General features: G+C 33.9%; 2 protein-coding genes across 2 annotated transcripts; one reads left to right on the top strand and one right to left on the bottom strand.

The window, feature by feature from the left end:
- The first annotated feature begins 2,204 nt into the window (after positions 1 to 2,204).
- Positions 2,205 to 5,003, top strand: LOC121223247 (uncharacterized). Its single transcript, XM_041104380.1, has 4 exons — positions 2,205 to 2,567; positions 2,646 to 4,098; positions 4,175 to 4,460; positions 4,829 to 5,003. The coding sequence occupies exons 1-4, from the start codon at positions 2,205 to 2,207 to the stop codon at positions 5,001 to 5,003; spliced, it is 2,277 nt and encodes a 758-aa protein (XP_040960314.1).
- Positions 5,004 to 11,895: 6,892 nt separating this feature from the next.
- On the bottom strand, positions 11,896 to 16,804 carry LOC121223440 (probable disease resistance protein At1g58602). Its single transcript, XM_041104871.1, has 3 exons — positions 15,738 to 16,804; positions 12,159 to 13,997; positions 11,896 to 12,042 (listed from the first exon to the last, which is right to left on the bottom strand). The coding sequence occupies exons 1-2, from the start codon at positions 16,762 to 16,764 to the stop codon at positions 12,178 to 12,180; spliced, it is 2,847 nt and encodes a 948-aa protein (XP_040960805.1). The 5' UTR covers positions 16,765 to 16,804; the 3' UTR covers positions 11,896 to 12,042; positions 12,159 to 12,177.
- Positions 16,805 to 19,492: the final 2,688 nt, after the last annotated feature.

The following is a 19,492-nucleotide window of genomic DNA, read 5'->3' as shown; positions in this document are numbered from 1 at the left end:
TTATTTCAATATGTTTTCCTGGTTAGTCATTAGCCCTTATTCTTTTTTCTTTGAGCACTTTAATCCTCATAGTTTTGTTTTGTTTTTTGTTTTTATCAAATTGATCATTTTCTGACAGAATTGATAATGTGTCCGTTAGTTGACTAATAGTCAACGGCATGTGTTGACTTGCCACTCTATATGTGCATAATTGTTGACGTGTTGTTATTTTATCTCATATGTCACGTTAGTAAAACAATTAAAAAAATAAAAAATAATAGAAAATTTTAAGAAAAAATACATGCAAATAAAAATTTTAAAAAATAATTATTTAAAACCTAATTGCTTTATTTATATTCTAGTGTCTTTCTTCTAAATTTTTCCAAGCCGTTAAATTTTTTTAAATTCTTTTTTTTTAGATAACTTTTTAAAAAACATAGAATATTGTTTAGTAATTCACTACTACAATTAACATTAGGTACCATAATAAAACACATTAATAATTTAGGTACCACATTGAACATTTTCAAAGTATAGGTATCACATTGGATATTTTATGAAAATACATTTACCGAATACGCATTACCCGTAACTTATTTAAAATATGTAAGGTTATTTTTGAAAATTCATTAACTGAATTGATATCGAGTTGATTAATGACACTAATTCAATCACATACTTACCATGCTTTTTTTAATTATTGTTACCTTTAAATTCATCTACTTAAAAATTGAATTATTAAAGGGTATAATGTTTATAGAATAAATTGCATTCATTGAAGATTATTTGTCCCTTTAATTTTTGATATTTCCTACATTGTCTGCCGTATTGGCATGGGTTTCTGTCTGCCGTATTGGCACGTTTCTTTGTTTTCTTTGTTCTGATTTCTGGGATTTTCTTTTCAATTCGAGGGTTACAGATCTGTGATTGTTCTATGATCTAGGTTGTTTTTCTATTCAGCTGTAGAAGGTGCAAAAGGTGAGATGGAAGAAGCAATGGAAATTTTGAATTTGATGGATGACGAGGAGGATGCTTTTCAAGAGGATGAAAGAGTAGTGGGTCGTGTTAATGAACTTTGCCTGGTGGGGAGATGCTTAACAGACAGTGCTGTTCATTTCCCGTCATTACGCAACACGTTGGCAGATCTTTGGCATCCCATAGGAGGGATTTGCATAACGGAGATAGGAGAAAAACGGTATCTTTTCCAATTTTTTCATGAGATTGATATTGAAAGGGTTATTACGGGGACTCCATGGTTTTTTAATAATCATTTACTTATTCTGCAAAGAGTACCTGCTGAAGGGAACCCAGCGATGATGGATTTAAATCACACGGAGTTTTGGGTCCAAATTCATGATTTACCGCTGGGATTGATGAGTGCTTCGATGGCCAAAAAGTTTGGTGATTTTTGTGGAAAGTATATTGAGTATGACACATCTATTCTGACTCTGGGAATTCATCATTATATGCATATTCGTATCTGGTTAAATGCTGCTGCCCCGTTGAAGCGGAAAAAAAAAAAAGTTTTGGTAGGGAAATCTATGGTGGTGTATGCTAGGTTTCAATATGAGAAGTTAAGTTTATTTTGCTTTGTTTGTGGTAAACCGGGGCATGGGGAAAGTTACTGTCCCTGGTTGGGACAGACTGGCTATTGATCCGTCAAAAATAGTCTTTGGTTGGGATTTATCGCTACGTGCAGTGGTCAGGCGTCAGAATATGGCGGCAAGCAGGTGGTTGCATGCAATAGATGGATCTCCGTGTAGTGAGGGAAATTCGGCAGGTGTTATGTATGGCAATAAAAGGGGTTTTGGTAGAAATTTGAATCATAATCTAATTCCTTTAGGTCCTGATTCAATTCAAGGCGGTGGTAGATCGGTTAAGAAGCAAGATGGGTGTATTGATAATTTGACTGCAAATGGGATCGTTCAGGGGGAAATGGAGTTGGATTTAGAGGAGGAAAATGAGCCATTAGAGTTGTCTGAGGGGAAAAAGCGTCAGCGAATAGTGGAGAGTTCACACGTTCTGTTGGATTCTAATGTGAGATCTGGATCTATGAATGTTTCAGCTAGCTCTGAAATTCAGAGCAGCCGGGCTCGATAAAAATCCTAAGTTGGAACGTTCGTGGTTTGGGGAGACCACGAACGATTATAAGGCTCAAAAACAAGTTAAGAGCAATTAATTCCCGAATTTTGTTTCTCATAGAGATAAAATTATGTTCAAAGAAAATGGAGATGGTAAGATTGAAGTGTGGTTTTGAGAATGGCATTGATATTGATCCTGTTGGTACGAAAGGGGGTCTGTCATTGGGTTGGAAAGGAAATATGTTGGTCAAGCTTAAAAGTTACTCTTCTTTTCACGTTGATGTTGAAGTTCATGATAATGAATGTGGAAATGTTTGGAGATTCACTGGTTTCTATGGGCATCCAGATGAAAGGCGTAGAAGTGATTCGTGGAATTTGTTACGCCAGTTGCATCATGATCAGGATTTACCTTGGGTGGTGATGGGGGATTTCAACGAAATTATGGATTCTTTTGAAAAGAAGGGTGGTAGACTTAGACCATTTGGGCAGATGAGGGAATTTCGTGGGGTTTTTAAAGACTGTTGCATTAATGATTTAGGTTTTGTTGGCAGATGGTTCACATGGGAACGAGGGCGATTTGCATAGACTAATATAAGGGAACGTCTGGATCGTGGTGTTACTTCTTTGAGCTGGTTGAATACCTTTCCTGGGTATCGACTGGAGCATTTGAGTCATTCATTTTCTGACCATTGCCCTCTTCTTCTGGATACTCAAGGGGGAGCAGAGTTCTATCAGAATAAGTATGAGAAGCTTTTTCGTTTTGAAGCCAAGTGGTGTTTAGAGGGTGAGTTTGAAGGTATGATTCGGAGTTGGTGGGAAAAGGAATCTGGAGGTGTACTGAGTAAGTTGGATAAATTGGGTTATCATTTACTAAAGTGGAGCAAGGTGAATAGTGTTAAGGAACGAAGGAATTGGGTCTGTTTAGAAGATAGACTAATGAATCTTTACAATCAAGATCCGTCAGATGAAGTTCTAACTGAGATTATGGAGGTCCAATTGGGGCTTAATTTGGAAGTTGACAAAGAGGAATTATTCTGGGAGCAGCGTGCGAGGGTGAATTGGCTAAAGAATGGGGATCGTAATACCAGTTTTTTTCACAAGGTTGCTGCTCAACGTCATTTTTGTTGTATAATTTCTGAACTGGAAGATGGAGCTGGAAGACGTACTAATTCCACTGAGGAGCTTCTCCAAATTGCTTCTGACTATTTTGGTAAGCTTTTTACTGCTTCAGAGCCAGGGTCGGATGAGCATTTGTTTAGCTTAGTTGAAGAAAAAGTTACTTGCAGTATGAATGAAAGGCTCTTAAGACAATTCACGGAGGAGGACATTACCTGTGCAATTAAATCCTTGGCGCCTTTGAAAGCTCCTGGATTGGATGGGTTTCCAACCTTCTTTTTTCAGCGTTATTGGAATATTGTTGGACCTGAGGTTACCCAAATTTGTTTATCCGTTCTACAGGGACAAGATGAGTTAAGTGCTATTAACAGAACGCGTATTATCCTGATTCCAAAGATTGACAAACTGAGTAATATGACTCTTTTTCGGCCTATAAGCCTTTGTAATGTCATTTACAAAATTATAGTAAAGGTATTGGTTTTGAGGATGAGCGAGACATTGGGGAATTGTATTAATGAAGCTCAAGGGGCCTTTAATCCAGGCAGGCTTATTTCTGATAATGTACTGATTGCTTATGAGGTACTTCATTCTCTAAAAATGAAGAAGAGAGGCAAGAAAGGTAATTTTGCGCTTAAGTTCGATATGAGTAAAGCGTATGATCGTGTGGAATGGGATTTTTTGGCAGGTATGATGAGGCATCTAGGTTTTCATGAGGATTGGATCGTTCTTATCATGCGTTGTGTATGCTCTGTTAGCTATTCCATCAGTCTTAATGGAGCTAGCGGGGATTGGTTCACACCATCGAGAGGACTCAGACAAGGAGACCCTCTTAGTCCGTATTTATTCTTGATTTGTGCTGAAGGTTTTTCGCTGCTTATTCAGGAAGCTAAAACTAAATGGAGGATGATGGGGGCACCTCTAGGTAGAGAGAAGTTTTCGGTTAATCATTTATTTTTTCCAGATGATTTGTGTTCTCTTTGGTGATGCCTCTCGTGAAGGAGCAGAAATAGTTCGGGCCATTATTCATGAATATGAAATGGTATCGGGACAGAGAGTGAATTTTGAGAAATCTCTCATTTATTTTGGTGCTAATGTCGACTCTAGTGTTCAGGAGGATATTGTTAATCTGTTTGGGGTACGGCTCGCTTCAAATCCTGAAAAGTATCTTGGTTTGCCTTTGATGGTGGGTAGAAGGAAAAAGTGGGCTTTTGCTCATTTTGTGGACCGTTTCAGAAAACGGGTTGAGGGGTGGAGTATGCGCTATCTTTCTATGGGGGAAAAGAGGTATTTATTAAATCAGTTTTGCAGGCTACGCCAATTTATGCTATGCAGTGTTTTTTATTGCCAAAATCATTATGTAAAACTTTGGAAGGAGTAATGAATCGATTCTGGTGGACGAATAACAAAACATCGAAGGGGATTCATTGGAGTTCGTGGGATGTTCTATGTAAACCAAAATGCTTTGGCGGAATGGGGTTTAAAAATTTATTCATGTTTAATAAGGCCCTTTTAGCGAAGCAGGTGTGGCGTATTTTAACTCAGCCCCATTGCTTATTAGCTAAGGTTTTGAAAGCTCGTTATTTCCCTTTCTCTACTATACTAATAGCAAAGGTTGGTTATTACCCTTCATTTACCTGGAGGAGTATTTGTAGTGCGAGGGACTTGATCAATGATGGTATCTTGTGGCGAGTGGGTAGTGGTGCAAGTATCAACATTTGGAATGATCCTTGGCTGCCTGGAAGGGAGAACAGCAGAATCCCGGTTAATGAAATTAAGCCTTCATGGTCAACAGTGAATCAGTTAATGAATGAAGTAGATAGTACCTAGAATAGTGAGTTGATTCACAACTTAGTGGATGATGATACTGCTAATCGAATTCTTGTCATTCTCATCTCTGAGAGCCGACCAGAGGATATGTTGGTATGGAAGTTTGACGGCTCAGGTGAGTATTCAGTTAGGAGTGGGTATCGAGTTCTCATTACAGATTATTTACAGAGCAATTTATATATGTCCTCTACCAACGAAGAATACAAAAGCTTTTACATGGATCTATGGACTTTGCATATTGCAGAAAAAATAAAAATACATGTCTGGAGATTGTTTAATAATATGGTGCCTCACTATGGGAACTTGGCATGCCGAATGATGTGTGAAGAGGCGGTGTGCCCAATGTGCAAGGAAGATCTGGAAACTACGGAGCACTTGTTGGGGTCTTGTAGGATCCTTCGAACTATATGGACATCGTTACAGGTTCAAATCCCCCTTTTGGATGCTTCCCTGGATTATAAAGATAAGTTTGTTAAAACATATATTGAATGTTGGAACATTTTCAAATATTTATAGTATCCCAATAACTATAAATGAATGGGTGTAATTAATCAAAAGATAAAACTTTTGGTCATTGGTCAAAAGTTATATCATTTGATTTTTTAAAAAAAGAATTATAATTATTCAAAAAATATTATTTGAATAGTTACAAATTAAATGAATAATTATTATTATATATTTATTCATAAAGACACCTATTGAAAGATGTCTCTATGAAGAGACAAGAAAATTCCTATAAATAGGAATGGGTTTTTCATTTGGAAATATATCAACAAATTCTAATATTATTTCTTCTCTTCCTTCATTTTCTAATATTATTAGATTATTCTATAAAGTATTGCTGCAGAAATCCTTTATAGAAATTGAGTTTTTGTTATACATTACTTAGTGCATAGTGGACTATTCTCGTCAGTGCAAAACACAAATAGTCATTGGCTTCATTGTATCCTCGAGGTTAATTTGCTTGGAACTCGTTTGCACACTGAAGATAAGTGGGGGCAAATATAACCTTAAAGATAGTGGCTTGATACACGCCTTGGAGCCTTGTCCTATTTCTTCTTTTCTTTTCAAGTTCTGATCGTGTGTTCGAGATTTTCCTTACCGGAGTTCTGTATTAACAATTTTAAGGTTATATTTCATGATGACTACCACAACACATGAAAGTGGAACACTAAGGGAGTTGGCTTCCAACTTTGTTAAACTTGATCGTTTTGATGGTGGCAATTTTTGACGATGGCAGAAAAAGATGCACTTTTTGTTATCAACTTTGAAGATTGCTTATGTTTTGGATACTCCAAGACCTGAAGAGAATGAAAATGAATCTGTTGCTGCAACCCGAGAAAGACAAAAATGGGACAATGCTGATTACATGTGCATGGGCCACATATTGAATGGTTTATCTGATGGTTTGTTCGACACCTACCAAAACGACGTCACCGCTAAAGAATTATGGGACAAATTGGAGGCAAGATACATGACCGAAGATGTTACAAGTAAGAAATTTCTTGTCAGTCGTTTCAATAATTATCAAATGGTTGATGGTCGTTCTGTTATGGAACAATTTCGTGATATTGAAAAGATGCTGAATCAATTTAAGCAATATGATATGAAAATGGATGAAATGATTGTGGTATCCTCCATAATAGACAAACTTCCTCCATCTTGGAAAGACTTTAAAAGAAGTCTAAAACATAAGAAAGAGGAAATATCTCTTGAGGCTTTGGCAAATCATCTTCGTATTGAAGAAGAGTATCGAAAACAAGATCAGAACCTAAATTCTGAAAATGCCAAAGTACATGTTATGGAGGAAGTAGAGACTACTAAACCATTCAAGAGAAAGTTCAATCAGACTGATAGAGCACCTAAGTTCAAAAAGAAATAAAAGGGCTCATGCTATCATTGTGGAAAGCCGGGACATTTCAAGAATGAATGTCGATTTTTAAAGAAGAAATCATCTTCTAAGGCTGATAATAACGAAAAGTTCGTTGCAATGATATCTGAAATTAATATGGCACAAGATGATAATACATGGTGGATTGATACCGGAGCAACCAAACATGTGTGCAAAGACAAAAGCATGTTCACAAAGTTCACACAATGTGAAAATGACAATGTCTTGTACATGGGAAATTCTTCCACCGCAACAATTAAAGGAAAAGGGTCTGTTGAACTACAATTCACTTCTGGAAAGGTTTTAACCTTAAACGATGTATATTATGTACCAGAAGTTAGGAAAAATTTAGTGTCTGGAAGTCTGTTGAATAAGTTTGGTTTCAAACTTGTTTTTGAGGCAGAGAAGTTTATTTTGTCTAAGGGAGGAATTTTTGTGGGAAAAGGGTATATGTATGAAAGCATGCTCAAACTTAATATTATTAATAAGAATAAAAATACTATTTCTGCTTATATGGTTGAATCATTTTGTTTGTGGCATTATAGATTAGGTCATTTGAATTATAGAAAATTGAATGACATGTATAAATTAGATTTAATTCTTGTTTTTAATAATAATATTGAAAAATGCAATACCTGTATGTTGACTAAAATTACAAGAAATCCTTTCCCTAAGGTTAAAAGGAAAACAAAATTGCTTGATTTGATACATAGTGATTTATGTGACTTGCATAATACTCCTACATTAGGTGGAAAGAAATATTTTGTTACTTTTATTGATGATTGTTCTAGATATTGTTATGTATATTTATTGCATTCAAAAGATAAAGCGCTTGATAAATTTAAAGTTTATAAATCTGAAGTTGAACTTCAGTGTGAATCATTTATCTAGTGCTTAAGATCGGATAGAGGTGGAGAATACTATAATCCAAGTTATTTTGAACTCACTGGAATTGTCCATCAAGTTTCAGCCCCTTACACACCACAACAAAATGGTGTAGCTGAAAGGAAAATAGAGTCTTGACTGAAATGGTAAATTCAATGTTATCATATTCAGGTCTTGGACAAGGTTTTTGGGGAGAAGCTGTTCTAACAGCTTGTCATATATTGAATAGAGTTCCTAATAAGGAAACTAAAATAACCCCCTATGAACAATGGAAGAAAAGGAAACCAAACCTTAATTATTTAAAGGTTTGGGGTTGTAGAGCTATTGTAAAAGTTCCAACACCTAAACGTAAAAAGTTAGGTGAAAGAGGAATTGAATGCATATTTATAGGTTATGCACATAATAGCAAGGCATATAGGTTCATAGTAATTGAACCAAATGATTCAATTTCAATTAATACAGTTATTGAATCAAGAGATGCTATTTTTGATGAAAATAGATTTAATTCTATATCAAGACAATTACAACCACAACAATTGATTCATTCTTCAAATGAGAATGAGATTCCATTGAAACAAATTGATAATAATGATGAATCTTGTCAAGAATTAAGAAGAAGTAAGAGGATTAAAAAGGTCAAAGATTTTGGACCAGATTTCATTATGTTTCTTGTAGAAGGAAAAGGTGAAAGTATATGCAATAAGATACCTTATTGTTATAATACCGAATCTGATCCTATTACATTTGAAGAAGCAGTGAAATCTCAAGACTCTGCTTTTTGGAAAGAAGCAATAAATGATGAAATGGATTCAATAATGGGAAATCAAACTTAGATCTTAGTTGATCTTCCACCAGGTTCCAAACCAATAGGTTGTAAATGGATCTTCAAAAAGAAAATGAAGGTCAATGGAACCATTGATAAATTTAAAGTAAGGTTGGTAGCAAAAGGTTTTACACAAAGACAAGGTATTGATTACTTTGATACCTATGCTCCAGTAGCAAGAATTGCTACAATTAGACTATTAATATCACTTACCTCTATATATAATTTGGTTGTTCACCAAATGGATGTTAAAACTGCATTTTTAAATGGTGAATTGGAAGAGGAAGTGTACATGGAGCAACCGGAAGGATTTGTTGTTCCAGGACAAGAGCATAAGGTATGTAAGCTTGTTAAATCTTTATATGGGCTTAAACAAGCACCAAAACAATGGCACCAAAAGTTTGACAAGGTTGTTTTAGCTAATGGCTATAAAATAAATGAATCCGATAAGTGCATATATAGTAAATTTGATAATGGAAAGGGTGTTATAATTTGCTTATATGTAGATGGCATGCTCATTTTTGGCACGGATTTGGAACAAATAGAAAACACAAAGAAATTCTTGTCAAACAACTTTGCTATGAAGGATATGGGTGTAGCAGATGTTATTCTTGGGATTAAAATAACCCGAGATGAAAGCACTATAGCTTTATCACAATCACATTACATTGAAAATGTGCTTAAAAAGTTTGATCTTTTCAACTGTATACCAGCATCTACACCCATGGATCCTCAATTAAAATTAGTATCTAATGCTGGTAGGAAAATTGATCAATTGAAACATGCAAGTCTAATTGGTTGTCTTATGTACATAATAACTTGTACAAGACCAGATATTGCATATGCTGTTGGAAAATTGAGTAGATACACAAGTAATCCAAGTAGTTTGCATTGGCAAGCTTTAAATAGAGTACTTAGGTACTTAAAGAAAACTATTAACTATGGATTGTGTTATAATGGATATCCTCCAGTTTTAGAAGGGTATTCGGATGCTAGTTGGATTACAAGTTTGGAAGATCATGCATCTACTAGTGGGTGGATCTTCATTCTTGGTGGAGGAGTCATTTCTTGGGGTTCCAAGAAACAAACATGTATTACTGATTCCACCATGGCAGCAGAATTTATTGCATTAGCCGCTGCATCTAAAGAAGCAGAATGGTTAAGAAATTTGCTTTATGATGTACCTTTATGGCTTAAGCCAATTTCACCTATTTCTATCCGTTGTGATAGTGAGGCTACTCTAGCAAAGGCATATAGCCAAGTATATAATGGAAAGTCTAGACACATTGGATTAAGACATAGTTATGTCCGACAATTAATCTCTGATGGAGTGATCACTATTAATTATGTGAGGTCAAGTGAAAATTTGGCAGATCCTTTGACAAAAAGTCTTGCTAGAGATGCAGTAAAAAGGACCTCAAAAGGGATGGGACTCAAGCCTATTAATTAGAGTCACCCATGATGGAAACTCGACTCAACGCTTGGTATAACGTCAAGTCTTGAGTTCAATGAGACAAAGTACATCATTAGTATGTGACTGTTAGCACTATAAATAAATCCATCCTAAGATTAAAGTGCTAGGTAACCGTAATGATAAGGGAAGGATGAGTAATGTACTCTTAATGGACCCATAACATAAATATGTTAGAGTGTTATAATTACGGGAACACTTTTGATGGGATCTACCTATGTGAGTGGAAGTGTGGCCGCTTCTAGGAGCTTAAGGGCTTGGCTCTGACAGCACTCATGAAAAGAGGACATAGACACATGGCTATAATAGTGTCCCTAGATACTATGCATTGACTGATGTTGAAATCATTGTGTGAGATGTGTTCAGTTAATCAAATGGAATAGTTGGTTCAAAGCTTAGTCTACCATGCAATTTCGATTAACTTTAACATGTTTTCACTAAGTGAAGGTTCAATCGTAAGACACCTTTATTTATGCAAATTGATTTCCAAGAATATCAAAATCTAAATATTTTGAAAATGGGGGGAGATTGTTGGAACATTTTCAAATATTTATAGTATCCCAATAACTATAAATGAATGGGTGTAATTAATCAAAAGATAAAACTTTTGGTCATTGGTCAAAAGTTATATCATTTGATTTTTTTAAAAAAGAATTATAATTATTCAAAAAATATTATTTGAATAGTTACAAATTAAATGAATAATTATTATTATATATTTATTCATAAAGACACCTATTGAAAGATATCTCTATGAAGAGACAAGAAAATTCCTATAAATAGGAATGGGTTTTTCATTTGGAAATATATCAACAAATTCTAATATTATTTCTTCTCTTCCTTCATTTTCTAATATTATTAGATTATTCTATAAAGTATTGCTGCAGAAATCCTTTGTAGAAATTGAGTTTTTGCTATACATTACTTAGTGCATAGTGGACTATTCTCGTCAGTGCAAAATGCAAATAGTCATTGGCTTCGTTGTATCCTCGAGGTTAATTTGCTTGGAACTCGTTTGCACACTGAAGATAAGTGGGGGCGAATATAACCTTAAAGATAGTGGCTTGATACACGCCTTGGAGCCTTGTCCTATTTCTTCTTTTCTTTTCAAGTTCTGATCGTGTGTTCGAGATTTTCCTTACCGGAGTTCTGTATTAACAAAGCAGAAGGTCGGCAAAAAAGGTTTATTGCTTTATCTCTTTGGTGTTTATGGTTTCACAGAAATAAGTTGATTCATGAAGGGACAAAGTTCTCTCACATCTATTGGGGTGTATCAGGGGCTATGAATGTGATCTAGGGCTTGTTCGTGAGAATTTATGTGCTTCTACTGCTTTTATGAGAAATGAAGTTTGGAGGCCTCCCGACTATGGTTTTGTTAAAATTAACTTTAATGCGTCGTTTATTCCAGGAAATAATTTTGCGGCCATCGCAATTTTAGCTAGAAATCACAAAAGGGAAGTCATAGAAGCAGTCACTTATCTGGTGGAAAACGTGGATGATGCCTTTGTGGCGGAAGCACGAGCTTGTGAAAGAGCGCTGATCCTTGCAAGATTAAAGGGCTTTCGACGGTTGATTGTGGAAGGGGACTCTCTGACAGTTATTAAAAAATTGACCAAAAATGAGGAAGATAGATCGATTATTCGACCGATTGTTCATAATATTCAAAGATTGCGACAGGGTTTTGATGTAGTCTCTTACCAGTTTGTGAACCGTTCGCTTAATGCTGCAGCCCATGCTTTGGTAGTGGAGGGACGTCATCGGAAAGTGTGTGGGGACTGGGTACAATTTTGAAATTTATAACAAAAAAAAACAAAATACAAGGCAACTTCAAATCTCTAATTTTACGATACAAAAAATTTCACACCACGTACACAATTTCACACAGTACTGTTTGTTACAACTTTTTTACATATATTTGGTCCCATGAAGAGCAGCAACAGAATAAAAAAAATGGCAATGGCTTCAATACCTGAAGAGGAAATATTAAAAAATATCAATATGATGTATAAACATGCAAAATAGTTGTGGATTTTTATGTATAAACAAATGGGTTAAGTATTTCCTAAAACAGAGATTATGAATTACCTGGCATTAATCATGATTACTACCCCTCGCAATTTTGGAATATGATAGAAGGAACATGTTGGACTTTGCAGAAATCTTCTCCCCCTTCCTCCACTTTATCTTTGAATGTCTTTGGCATTGATTCAATCTTCAGTTCTTGAAGGGTTGCAATGAACCTCAGTCCATCTGGAAGCTCTTTTAGTTGGCTGCAGTCCTGTATCTCCAATCGCCGAAGACAAGGCATGGCTCCTTCACTCACTTTCCACTCCTCCAGAAAATCCAGTCCCTTAAGGCTTAGAGACTCAAGTTTAGCAAAAGCTTGTCCGGAGCAAAACATTTCCTTTCCTATGAACGCCTCTTCATGTAATTCAAGGATCCTTAAGCAGGGCACTTTCTCAAGTGTTGGGATTGGATCTCCCTCAAGCTTGCACCACCTTAATTTTATGTAAGCGAGATTTGAAGATGAGTAGTGGTACTCTGGTAACCTTCTTATCTCCGCATCTAATCTCAACGTAGAAATGCTATCACAACTTGAAAGGAGGTGAGTCAAATGTCTTGGATCTAGTCTTCCTTCATAATTGATGATAGACAAGGAATGAAGATATTTACTTTGGACGATGGGTGGATTCTTGCCCAACTCCGTGTTAAAATCTTCAATATTGAAGGGCCCTCGAATCTTCAACTCTCTAATATTTGTCATGTAGATAAGATCCTTTACATAACAATTCTTGGTGTTGAAGTTGACAAGTGTTTGGAGGTTTCTCAATGTACCCAGCTTCAACTTTGTTTTACGATTACATTCCACGGGGAGATATAGATGCCTTAGTTGCTGCATCCTCCATAACACGTTAGGTACATGAGCAGATTTAAAACGAGTGTTTTTGATTCTTAAATCTAAGGATTGCAAGCACCTTAAGTTGCCTAGAGATGATGGCAACTTTGAACTCCCGAAGGTCAAATCCCTTAGACTCAAGAATCTTAAATGGATGAGTTTACCAATGTCATTGGGTAACTTGCATCCTGCTGCTCCTCCTCTTTCGTAATCTAACACTCTAAGAAAATTAAAATTATTGAACATATATTTCCAAATTCCCCTCAATTTAGTACCTAACACACCAATTGCGATAAACCAAACCAGTGGATTGAAACTTTCATCGTGCCTTGCCATTGTCAAAACCTTTTCCTTTTCCATTTCCTCGCCCGGTAAAAACGTATCAAAGAACAAAAGTGGTCGAAGGTGTGGACTTTTAATGCACTGTATCCAAAATAACTTGTGTGCAGAAACTCTGCGAACCCTCCCAATACTGGATAACTGGCACGCATTTGACTGATCTGCAATATAGAGGAATTTTTGTTGTTTTGCCTTGGACAAGCAAACATCTCTCATTAGATCGTGCATCTGAAAACTTCTTATCTTTAAGGTTGCAATGTCTCTTTCCCGTACTTGAATCGTACATCTTTCTGCAAGCTCCAGCAAATAACCTTCAGCCACATCTTCCGCTATTTGCCCTTCATCTCCTTCTTCTTGCTTTGATGAAACAATACCTTCGGCAACCCATAACTGAATCAATCTATTCGCAGGTATCTCATAATCTTCCGGAAAGTGGCTTAAATAAAGAAAACATGGTCTTAAATAGGGAGGCAAATCATCATAACTTAATGCCAACACATCTCTCAGTACTTCACCTTTATCGTTGTTCAAGTATGGTTTCACATTTGCTGATACCTTCAGCCATTCAGCTAATGAAGGATACTTTGTAGCCAAAATTCCTCCCAATATAATGATGGCTAATGGAAGCCCTGCACAGTGTTTAACCATTTCCTCTCCTAACTCCTTCAGTTTCGCATCAATTTTGTAGCCTGTAGAATACCAGAACAAAATTTCAAAAAAATCAGTGATAACAGTTTAATAATTAACCACAATATTACCACCTATTTAACAATTTTAGAAGTTATTAAAAATAAATAAAATGGTTTTTGACAAGTGATTTCTTTCATGTGATTCACTTATACACTTAGTATATGAAATGTAAATTCTTAATACAACATCTCTTGAGCCTAATGGTTTTAGTGAAGTGAGAAATTAGACAGTAGATGAACTGAAATATTAAGAGCATAAATTACGGATTCAAGTAATTATTTTATTTTAAAATTAGCATAATGTTGTAATTAATAATTTTAAATTAAATTAGCCCTACAAATGTGTTATGGTGTTATGATTTCTCCTTATTTCTCTAATGAATCATACGAATGAAAGTTAATTTAATTTAGTGAATCCCTAAAATTGATTTATGTCATTGAAACACCTGGTTTTATAGTATTTTTATTTGTACAAAAAAAATAAAAAATTAACCAACTTCATGAAAATGCAATAATTATGCTAAAAGTTTACAAATTTTATTATATTAACTTCTATTATTATATGTGTTGCATGTGATTTTATATGTTTACTATTTAATCAAAATTTTAAAATATTTTATTTTTAGTTGCGGTAATTAACATAAAATAATATTTCTTGTATGAATTATTGAATATAATTAAAATATATAATCTTATTAACTCAAATATTATAATATAAAATTTTTGAATCATAATTAAAATATTCTTAACATATTCAACATATAATATAGTTTTATTTTATGTAATTAATGCAAAGATACATTATTCAAAATAAAAATTAATGAATATAATTAACTCTAATATTAATTAAGTGATTGTTAAGATGCTTAAAATTTTATCAAGCAATAACTCTATTTTTTTATTAATAAAATTAACTTAACTTCTTTTTTACATCAATTTTTTAACTAATAATAATTACAAGTATCACAACTTTTTTTTTCTATATTTTATGCTTAGAATTACATTCAAGTAATAACCCTATTAAAGTAAAATAAATTATCTTAACTTCTAGTTTACTTCAAATTTTTTAGATGTGAATTTAGTAATATGATCAAAATAAATTAATTGCTCATTTTGTATTAGATACTACTATTATTTAAATTTATTTTTCGTAAATTTAATATTTAGATACTACTTTATATAAGTTTACCAAAATAAACTACAAGTATGATCAAATTTATCATAAAAAATTATAAAATTCATACAATAAATCAATTAACAAACTCTGGAAAGCTTTTCAGGGGCAAGACATAAACTCGGAAACAAATTGAGAAGAATGATGACTAAACATATATTAACTTTATTGAAGAGACACACGTGGGTGTCATGTAATCAATTAATTAATTTTAAAAATTTAAAAAATTTAAATAAATTATAAAAATTACTTTTTTTAAAATTAATTATTTTTAAAATTCATAAAAATATTATAAAAATATTTTTTAATTTAAAATAATTAATTAATTGCTGAAATATGTGGACTGTCATATGTATGTGTAAAATGGATGGCTAAAAAAAGTAAAAAAAAAAATCGATGACTAAAATGAATTTTTTTATAAAATTGGTGAGCCAAATAAATTATTATGCCACTTTAAAATATAAAATTCTTTTAGCCAAACAAAAAAAAATAGAATGTAGAGCAAATGTTACAATATATATTAAGGTAGAATAATTTTGCGATTATGAAATCAATAAACATATTACCTGGAGAATTTGTTTGGGGGAAGGCAATCTTTTGAAATAGTTCCCAGCTCTGATTGTAGTTTAGTTCCTGCAACTCATATAAGTAACCATTTCTGTCGGCGTGTGAAACTATATCCTTGTTCCGAGAGGTGAGTAAGATCTTGCTTTTCGTCTCTCTTGCTGAAAATGCTTGTTTTAAGCTATCCCAAGCCTCGATGCTCCAAACATCATCGAGTATCACCAAACATTTGTTTTCCTCAAAGAAACTAGATAACTTTTTTGCTAATTTTTCAACATTCACCTTCCTGTCTTCTTCACTTAAGATGAGAAGATCAGATAGAATATCTTCCCAAACTTTTCTTTTTTGACAGTGTTGAGAAACATATACCCAAACCAAGTGCTTGAAATGACCAACAACTTGGCTGTGGTGATATATTTTCTTGGCAAGAGTGGTCTTGCCCAGACCACCCATTCCGCATATGGAGACAACCCTACGTTCACTTTGCTCATCGAGAAGAACTGTGACTAAGTCCTTGATGCCATCATCCAATCCAACAATATTATCATCCATAACATGAGGATAAGGCCGCCTTGCCTCCAGCCTTTCAGTTGAAGAACTTAGTCCTTCTCCATCAACAGCTAACTTTGATACATCATACGTCTTCAATTGTCGAGTCAATACTTCGATTCTGGTTGTGATTTTCTCTATCTCTGACTTGATCTGGTGGAGGAGGCATCCCTCCTTGAGGAAACAAGCGGATCGTTTGATGCAATTTGAAAATCCACCTTTCCTTTTGGAAGCAACTTTGAGGGCAAACACCTCGATCACATCTTCAGCATCGTAGGCCAACTCTATGATCTCAACAACGGTGGTACGTATCACCTCATGATCAACTTTTCTTGCGTCTGCCACTTTCAAGAAGCTTTGCATCCATCTCAGCTCACTTGCTAGGCCCTCAACTTGTTCATCGACGCCCCACAAGGATGTGACTTCTTGAGTTAGCTCGCCGATTGCTTTGAGGGCAGAAGAAACAGCAGAGAAATCCATGAGAGAGCAATTTTTTTTTTTTGTGAGCAAAGAGAGTTGATGTCTTGAAAGTTTTGGTTTCAGGTACAATTGATTATATGGTTAAAAGTTAAATTAAACCATACAATTCTTGCTTGTGGACACGGATTCAGGTGATTCCTATGGAAGGATAAGAATACCGCACAAGGGAAATTAGATTCTTATCCAATTGCTTTAGCAAGGAATCATAATTAATGGAAGCTAAAACAAGAACAACTAAATTTATCGAAACCAATCTTTTTTATTTTTATGTTTATGTTTATCAAATCCTTGCGGCATATTTATGTAAAGCACCAAAAAACGATATATATTGGCAAAAGATAACATTGTGCAATGTTTGAACTATAGATTCTTGCTTGTACAATAGGTTGAAGTGAGTCTGATGATGTAACAAAGTACTTTGCAATGAAAATTGGATTCTTAACCCAATGCTTAGGGGACTGATTCTGAATAAAGAATAAATTGATGTAATCAAATCCTTTTTTTCTTTAATCATCCCTTGCTAAAAAATTGAGCAAAGAATAAAAGGGGAGCCAATAATATTCAAGTTTTTTGAAGGGCACCAAAGTTTCTAAACTGATATCAAAATTAATATTTCTAATAGATATAAAAAAATTTAATGCAGTACCAATATTTCTACCGCAATATCAATATTTTTTTAATAATATCAAAATTTCTAATACAATAACAATATTTTTAATTGATATCAAAATTTATAAGACCATTTGTTATCAAAATTATTAATAGATACCCAAATTTGTAAGAGTATCTTGTTAGAGATTTTGATTTTCATTAGAAATTGTGGGATTTGATTTTTTTATTTTTTTTATTTTACTATTAGTTGATGTATTTTATATAATCTATAAAATTAATTTTTTTTAATTTGTTCTGTTTTAGTCTTTATATTTTTCAAAATTTGAGATTTAGGTCAATTTAATCAAATGGTACTGGATAAATATGTTAGATCAACTTTTGCTATTAAATCTCATACTCCCCATTCATTTTAGTGCAGTGTGTTTAATTTTTTTTCTCACGCTATAATATCTAATTTTACCGCAATCGTTGTTTTTACAATAATCATAGATAAATGTACCGTCCATCCAAAGGGACCCTAACTCAATTGTTAATTAATTAAATATAGTATAATTTAAATAATTGAGTTAAAATCCAACTCTTTTCTAAATGCTTTTTATCCAAAACCTAAACGTATTAGACGGCCAGCGCCAGCCCGGTCTTGTGTTTAGGTGGTGGGCATGAGATCCATCAAAGTCCAATATGAAACAGACGATGTTTCGGTGAAATCCATATCTGAGTTAGCCCATGGAATATCCAAACTCCCATTTTTGCTGTTGTCCCCCAAAACCAAAACCCCCCTTTTTTTATGTTCCTTTTGGACACCTAGTAAATCACCCCAGTGAGTGAAGCGATCTGAGTGAGAAGAGAGACGATGTTAAGAGCGACGCATGTCCCTCCCATTGCATCTCCTACTCTCCTTGTCCTTAGGAAATGTTTCATTCCCATCCTCTCCGTCCCTTCCTTCCCTTCTTATCCTCTTCATAACCTCTCCTCTTTTTCTGCTTTTCACTCTTTCTTCTCACCTTCCCGCCCTTCTCTTCCATCTCTATCTCTCACTCAATTCTCTCCCATGCTGGGTCATCCCCATCTCAGACTATCAGGTTGGTCTTTTTGTTTTTATCTAAACCCATGTTTCTCCTTCTTTTTTCTGACTTGGTTTTTGCTTTTGTAGCTTTTTTTAGTATTATTTGGAAATATCAACCTAACATAGTGTTACACTTATACGTATGTTGTATGATATTTAAACAATAAAAAATATATAATGATAAATTTAACTTTTAACGTTTATATTTTTTGACATTTTGGTCATCATTTTTTTTTGAAGTTAAATTTAGTACTCAATCTTTCAAAAAGTATCAAATTTGATTACCAACCTTTCAAAAAGAGTTGCATTATTATTTTTAATGAAAATATCAATTAAAATATTAAATTTTAGACATAATAACTTACATGATAATTCATGTGTAATTCATCATTATTATTATTATTATTATTATTTAAACTATAAACTTTCAAGCTTTGGTCGTGGTTAAAACCTCTTCGTTGTATATTTATAATATGCCTTGTTTTTTGGCCTCTAATTCAAATGGATATGATAGAAATACTCCCACTAGTCACATCAGATGCATCTTGGAGCCAACTATAGTCCACGAGACTTGCATCATATGCCATCGAGAAGCCTTGATTGTAGATGTTGATAGATGTATTTGGTATCAAATTTGAGTCTGGTGAACAATGCCTTCTTCTGAGCGATGATGAAAGGGGAGTCGCTGACGACGGTGGCTACTGATATAAGAAAAAAAAATAAACTTTGACCAATGAATTTGGTATAAGCATAGCCATGAATCTACTCAAGCTGAATGAGTTTATATGGATGTTCATTGTTTTGCTTATATCAATATTTATAATTGAACTAAATCTAAACACGTATTTTAAATTTATCAATTTTGATTATATGAAATTACAGAAAATATGTTAGATAAAGTTTAAATAAAATTTTTAAAAATAGTTGGTTTACTTTTTAAAGTGAATATTGAAGATTAATAATATAAATTATTAGTGTTTTTCTTTTTTCATCATTAACCATTTTGTTTTATCTATTAAGATCGGATAAGGAGATACACTAACAAGAATA

The sequence above is a fragment of the Gossypium hirsutum genome, chromosome D11, assembly GCF_007990345.1.
Source record: "Gossypium hirsutum isolate 1008001.06 chromosome D11, Gossypium_hirsutum_v2.1, whole genome shotgun sequence".
NCBI classification, from domain to species: domain Eukaryota; kingdom Viridiplantae; phylum Streptophyta; class Magnoliopsida; order Malvales; family Malvaceae; genus Gossypium; species Gossypium hirsutum.
The sequence above is the reverse complement of the archived record's forward strand: the minus strand, read 5'-3'. Positions and strand labels throughout refer to the sequence as shown.